The 7,666-nt window shown below is 25.9% G+C and overlaps 2 protein-coding genes across 2 annotated transcripts in view; both read right to left on the bottom strand.

Moving 5' to 3' along the window:
* The window catches only part of LOC100573621 (lysosomal acid phosphatase), a 15,377-nt gene extending 13,853 nt beyond the window's left edge, over positions 1-1,524 (bottom strand). Inside the window, exons 1-2 of the mRNA XM_029487601.1 lie at positions 809-1,524; positions 286-378 (exon numbers count right to left, since the gene is read on the bottom strand). Coding sequence (XP_029343461.1) covers positions 286-378; positions 809-976 — 261 coding nt within the window. The 5' untranslated portion in view covers positions 977-1,524. The remainder of the gene's footprint in view (positions 1-285; positions 379-808) is intronic.
* A 2,902-nt stretch (positions 1,525-4,426) lies between these two features.
* On the bottom strand, positions 4,427-5,292 carry LOC100571352 (lysosomal acid phosphatase-like). The gene is made up of 2 exons (XM_003242777.4): positions 4,870-5,292; positions 4,427-4,589 (listed from the first exon to the last, which is right to left on the bottom strand). Exons 1-2 carry the CDS (start codon positions 5,044-5,046, stop codon positions 4,443-4,445), a joined length of 324 nt encoding a protein of 107 aa, XP_003242825.1. The 5' UTR covers positions 5,047-5,292; the 3' UTR covers positions 4,427-4,442.
* Positions 5,293-7,666: the final 2,374 nt, after the last annotated feature.

Genomic DNA, 7,666 nt, shown 5'->3' with positions numbered 1-7,666 from the left:
AATATATAAATATATCTTATAAATTACAATTATTTATTTCAATCGATTTAAGTTATTAAAATCTACACGTTATAAAAAATGAATACTTTATTGTTGCTATTCAGGAAGCTAAGATTATTTATAGGATCATAAAAAAAAAGTTAAACATTTTTTAAAATTATTTCTCAATTCGTTCAGAATCTGAATCGTAAAATGTTGTTGACGTACTATGATAAAAAATGTATTTTAGTTTCTATTAATGCTTATAATCATTTTTTAACATTGCAAAGATTAATTTATACGTACTTTAGTTAGTTCCAGTTTTCCTTCAGGAAATGTATTCTTGTATGGGTCGGTGTTGCATTTGAACTCTGGCGCTCTGTTTCCATGGCGGAACAGCTGCAGTAAACATTTATTAGAGAAACATGTACATTTTAAATAGATTTTTTTATACTGCAGTAAGTACGTAGGTATACCTAATGTTTAATTCTTAATACAGTAAAACTTCCATGTAAAGAACTTGAAAAATGTCTGTTTAACGAAGTATTTTTATTTTTGAAAACCAAACCAAATTAGAACCAAATTTATTCAATTCTATTTAACGAAATTCTCTATAATAAAATTTATTTTATGGTCCATGTGACTTCTTTAGATGGAAGTTTCACTGTACCTTTTTTGATTTGTCTATATTGAACTAAATATAATTTTTATAGTAACTATTTTAAGGTGAAGTAGATACCTTACGGCTTACTGACATTTCTAAGATTTTAAATATTTTTGCTTTTGAAGTACCATTTCGACCATTTTGCTATAAAATATAAATACATACTATGGTGACAAATTTGAGCGAAGGATCTGAAAATCGTCCTGGTTCAACGACGTCGTTACTTTGTTGTTTCCATCCTACAGTGAACACGTACTGGACACTGCAGACGACAATAATGACAGTTAAAGACACACCAACGACCAAGGCAACCTTTTTGAGATCGAATGCCATCCTGTGAACGTACTAAAAGTTGTAACATACGACGTTCGTTGCCGACTCGCGTATAGAACTGGCTATTGATTTAATTTTTACAAACACCGGCACGCATCAATTACGCGTTATTAAGATAAGTGAAAACCGTTGCGTGTTTGTTCAAATCTTAGAAGTAAACAGGACATACATTTTCACAATTTCAAAAGATAAATTTATTGCATAATAGATATGTACTACCACCTAATAATATCTACCTAATACGTACTATATGGACTATATGAGTCTATATAGTAAATTGGATCCGAATAAATTTTTCTTATTGTGACTCGGCACAGGTGATGGAGGTTATCTACTGTATCTAAAATCTAAATACAGATAACACAATAGGTAACTAACTGTGACTAGACAAGCAATTTTTGTTAATGATTAATGGTACTGTTTATACGTCAATTTCATCTTTGATTTTCATAGATTTCACGTTTTTAATGGGATGCAAAATTAAAACAGAAACTGAAATTGTTAAATTATATCAACAAAAATATTTTATTTAAATAAAATATTATAAAATCAACCTCAATATTGTAGAAAAAAGGTATTGACTTCTAAAATTTTAATTTTAATTTTTCGGAGAGAGGCCATTTATTTTTTTATAAAACCCCCCTTAATTTCCAACATTAAAAGTTTACATTTACGTAGTCAAATACATTAGTTATAATAGTTTATTTTTGAACTTATTCACCAAGAAAAATGCATATTATTACAACTATATACTTACTAGGTATTATTATAATTTATAACCTATTATAAATAGCCCGACTTATAATAAAAATCCGCATATAAGTAACCAATCTGCTGTTAGCTTACCTCGTCATTGAGTAGGATTAAAAATTGATTCTGAGTGGAGTCTAACCAGTAACCATGTTTACCGAACATGAAACAATTTTTGTTTTTCCCGATTATTTTAAAAAGTGCTGGAAGTTTTTACTTTTGATCCCTCAAAGTATAAACTAGATACAATTTACTACTTGAAACCTCCGTCAAAGTTGATGATTGGAACATTTTTTCTATTAGAAAAAGTTTCTTCAGGTACAAAAAAACAAATAATTTTTATTGTAAAACCTATCGCTCCACTCAGAATCTAAAATCTAAAATGTTTAATTTACAAATATTAAAAATAAACGCTTTTTGAAACCCCAGTTTTTTTTTAAATCTCATTAAAAATACGAATTTCGATAACAATTTGTAACTTAGGCCTTCATCAATACGAAAGTGATCACAATCTGAACGCGTGCTTTCCGAACAATTGAGTACTGACTACTGGTCACTGGAATTAATATTTGTATGCATATGATTTGGATGGCCTTATTTTGTACTTAATTATTTCTTACCCCAACGTTATATAATATTATCTATGTACAGAGGTTTTATTTTATATGATTTAAACGGGTGGAAAATGTTTGCAGTATTTAAAATCGAATGAGATAAAAAATTATTCTTGATCATTAAATAAGTAAAATTAAATCATAATAGACTAAACCTTCTTAAGTCTCAGTCACCGAGTCTAATAATATTACATTATCAAAATATCAAATTATATATCGTAATCTAAATTGTTTTCAGCATTAATTAATCTCCTCATCGCGGTATTACAAACGTTATATCCCATAATATTATTATTTCTTTTTCATAATCTCATTACTTTTAATTATAATGGCATATTATATGTATATCTCAATAGATTATGTTATTAATTATTAGGTACATTTTATTTGACCTTTTATATATTTATATAATATATTAATATCGATTATTTTTAAATTATGTTATTCTAACCAAGTTTACCTATTATTATGTAGATATATATATATATATATATATATTCAAATTGATGTATGATATACGCTTTAAGTGTTGAGCTATAATAACTACTTGTTAATAGCTAGTAAAAACATAAAAAAATCAAGTTTAGAACAATATCAATTCTAACCTCAGCCAGTGGCGTGACGAAGGACTTTATTTGGGGCACGTGCCTCAGCTTAAAGGGTGGTGGGTGTCCTCGAGACTAGGGGCATTTCACATATAGTAAATAATTTATTAAGTATACACCAAGACTAAGCTGATCATTCTACTCGGTTACCATTTGCGTAAATACGTAATTATTTATGTATAATAGTGTATACTAATTACTAATATAAATAAACGCCACTGACCTCAGCTATAGTTGTCCAAGGTACATTATATGTAAATGATAAAATAGAATATGTTTCTTTTTGACTATTGTTGGCTCCCTAATTCGATAATTCATTCAACTTTTCGTAGTTATAGAATAAAAATATATTATTTTTATAACTAGTGTAGGAAAAAATATTTTTAATTTTCATGATAGTTTTTCTAACTACCTATATACCTATTGTTTAAAATATTAACTTTTAAAACACAGAGTTTATAATAACATCCAGTGTTGGGAAATATCTAGATAAAAATTATTTATCTTTTATCTTATCTAGATAAATTTCTACTCAGTTATCTTTATCTTCATCTAGATAAAATTCTAGTTATCTATGAGTATTTATCTAGATAATTTATTTAAATAAACTAAAAAAAAAGTTGAAAATTTAAAATATTTTTATTATTTTATTTTTACATTTTTCTATTTTTCATCTATTACATAGAAAATACGTTTAGTAATATGCATTATAATTTATAATACCATGATTTTAATATTTATTAATATTCATTGTTAGTCTGGAGTTTTACATCGTAAACAATGAGAAAACCCAAAAATAGAAATATGTAATGGGCATGTAGTAGGTAAGGTTGTAAGAACAACTAATAATAGCAAAAGGAAAAACATCTATCCCTGCTACCCGCCGGCCACCGACCGCCACCGAATGATGATGGTCTCAACTCTCATTAGCTGATACCCGTTTCATAGAATTGTGTACAAAGTATGAAAAATAATTATTATTTTAAACCGACAAAAATAAACCAACATTCATGGATATTGGACTCACGAGCATAATAATATTATAGTAATTTATTGTAATTTATAACAATTTAATATTTATAAAACCCTATTTGAATTCCCGGTATTTCAGTTATTGCAAATAATCTGTACGACCTCTGTCCTCTGCTTTAAAAAATTTTGAATTATGCATTTTTTTTTACCTGTAGACTCAAGTAATATCCTGAATATTTTCAAAATTAAACATGAAATTATCTCATATTTATCTAGATAAAAATGTACTAATTTTTATCTTTATCTAGATAAAATTTAGTATAATTATCTTTATCTGTATCTAGATAAAAATTATTACAGTCATCTTTATCTTTATCTAGATAAATTATTAGTTATCTATTTCCAACACTGATAACATCATTATTTTTACAATGTTTTATAACTACTAATTTAATGAAATTTAACTTTGGGCACTGGGTAGAAAAAAGGAATAATCTAAAATAAGAAAATATTTTATAGGTAGTTTTATATTTTTTGACACACATCTTCCCAACTTTCAGAGAAATTGTTGGTCAAAAGATTTTTGAAGTCCTCAAATTTGCAGGGATTACCACAAATAGGTATTGAGATTTCTTCACCCTTTTCATTGTCCCATCGATCAAAATAGAATACCTAAAAATTGATAATTCTTTCAGTTACTAAGTCATAAGTTATTGCTAAAATTGTGTAACAAACATCATTTTGTATAAGTTAAAATTGTATTAAGACAAACAGTTTATGAATAATACTAAACAAAATGAATAACTTAAAAAGGTTATCAATTCTTATTTAAAAATGTTATGAGATCAACTGTTAAAATATATGGATACCTACTTAACAAAAAAAAACATCTTAAACATAACTTTAAACATTCAAAAATATATAATTAATTCTTCGGTGCATTAATTTATACCTTAACTGTGTATCCTTTTGTTACGTCGTAATACATATGGAAATGTAACGAAGCACCGAAACCGGGCATTTCAATAGTGTGGCCAAGAAAGCGCATTGCCATTCCTACGCTAATATCGTGTCCCGCATAAAGATGCATTTTTCTTGTTGTATTATAATTATTTGAACTTGATTCCATGTTCAAACCAATTTCATTTAGCAGAGGTCCTTCAACATATTATATTAAACCAATGTACAAGTTTCAACATTAATATTTTAAACCTAAAAATTCCTTCTGATGTCAATTCGTGGCTAAGTGGCATATAAGTATCATACCTACATATATAGGATTTCAGTAATGTGGTTTCAGATTCGATAAGCCCGGAAATAATAGTCATAAGCAAATAATTTATTGAATAATATCTATATTTTAATGCTATCTAAAATCCTAAAACCATATTTTATATTTTTATTTCATACAAATTATTTTAAACACCCATTTTCTACATTTTTGAGAGTTTAGATCATATACAATTTCATTGTATATAATAAATCACTGGTATTTAGTATTTTTAATTACAAAACAAAAATGTAATCACACATACCTAAATTGAAAAGAAAATAATTTTAAATGTTTGCAGATAGCTGAACAATGTACATATAGCACAAATAGAGCTAACCGAGGAGCTAACGTTTATTGAAAATTATTTCATGTCAAATAAGAAACATACTTTTTTCCGTAAAATTTTAATCAGATGATTATTTTTAAATGTATTGACGTATTTAAATCGAAATTTGAATCATTATTTTTTGAGTTATTTAATTGTGTGCGGGTACTAAATACTAAGGATAACCGATAAACAATATATTACAGTCTATAAGACGTAGGGGAGAGTGGGGAATTGTAACATTTTTCATAAATTTATTTATTTCTGCCAAAATTCTAAATTTTTTGAATCGTTTATACTTTCAATTAGTAAAGTAAGTTGTTTCCTTTCAAAATATGTGTGTATTGAATCTTTATTTCCACATAATTTTGAATAGATATAAATATAGAAAAAAAAATATGTTACAATTGTACCCGATACAGGGTACAATTGTAACAGCACTAGGGACAGATGTAACATACATGATTTTTACTTTTTTGTATTATTGTAAAACATATACAATATAACAGTTACATTTAAATTAAATAAAACATAACTTTGGTAAACAGATTACCTTAAATAGTAACAAAATTTTTAACTTTTAAATTGTTAAAACAATTATAGCATAATAACCTTTAATTAAAATAAAATATAACTTTGGTAAACAGATTATCTCAAATAATAAATTGTTATAGGTATAACTTTTTACTTTTAAATTAAATAACATAAAATAATTTCATTTAAATAAATTAAAATAAAATAGGTGCAATAGTATATCACTGAGGGTGACTGTTACATTTGTACCGCTTCAATATTTTTGTAAATACTTAAGTATTAGAAAAAAATACTGACTAGTTAGAGTGTTAAGACCAGAACCAAAACTAAACTACTTTTGGTGTATATTAAAATAACTATAGCCAAACATATAATTAAAATTATGTACTCAAATAAAAAAGTAAGTGTATGATTTTTATTTACAATCTGTTATCAAAAACACATTTAATTTTTTTTTTCAAAAAGTTACCTAGTTATCATTATTTTGATAAGGAAACATCGATTGTTAAACAGATGGCCAACTGCTAAATTTGTTTGAGATTTTTATATTGATTATTGAACAACTTATTGCTCGTGTTACAATAATTGTACCATGTTACAATTGTACCCACTCTCCTCTAATGGGTTTGGATGATTTATTGTGATGAATTTTGCTATAAATATTAACCTACTAACATTTAATAATTTATAAAATTGTCTGAGTATAATTAAATAATAAATAGGTACTATATTCAATATAGCATCTATTTTATTTTTTGTAAGACCATTTTTAAGGACTATAATCTTTAGTTTAGTTTTAAATTTAATACTTACATCAATATTTTTAAAACAGTCATCTCATTAAAAATTTACCGGAAAAAAGGTTGGTTTTAATTTGAAAAATGCGGGTAAGTGGATGTCGCACTGATGTACAGTTGGTTACAAGTGGGTCACTGGAATGGATGGTGTTAAATTTGAATTCAATGATATAATATCATTGTAATAGAAAAACGATTCTGAGCGAAAACGGTCAGTCAGCCTATGAATATAACTAAGTATATTCGATGATATTATTGTGAATAAACTAATTTATATATTTACCTATTTACGTGGAACCTTGTTTTAAATTTTCAATCCTTAGCTATAAAAGTTGAACATTTCATACATTTTTGACAACAAAATAATTACTACATTTTAAATTTGATAAATTTTGTCAAAATTGGAACTTTAAATGCTTATAAAAAATTGTGCCTATGTATTTTTAATATTTTTTAACTGCTATTGTAACAATATTTCAGGAGCCTTGTATTACATTTTCACGCATTTTTACCTAACAAATAAAATTTTATTGATATTAATAGAAAAAAAAACTAAAAATATTTAAAACTGACAATGTCCGTACACGACTCAAAAAGAGTCAAAATATTTTCAAAATTTTATGGTGTATAGAAAATGAAAATATAAACATTCAGTGAAATTTTTATGCATCCACAATTATTTTTTTTTGAAAAATAATAAAATAACAAAACCGCAACATGAGAAATGGAGTAAATATCCAATATTGTAAAAATATGAATTTCAAATGCTCATAAAAATTTAATTTGATTTGCTTGTAGAAATTTTTTTTTTGATAAAGGT

Source organism: Acyrthosiphon pisum, chromosome A1 (genome assembly GCF_005508785.2).
Source record: "Acyrthosiphon pisum isolate AL4f chromosome A1, pea_aphid_22Mar2018_4r6ur, whole genome shotgun sequence".
NCBI lineage: Eukaryota > Metazoa > Arthropoda > Insecta > Hemiptera > Aphididae > Acyrthosiphon > Acyrthosiphon pisum.
This window is presented reverse-complemented; position numbering and strand designations above follow the sequence as displayed.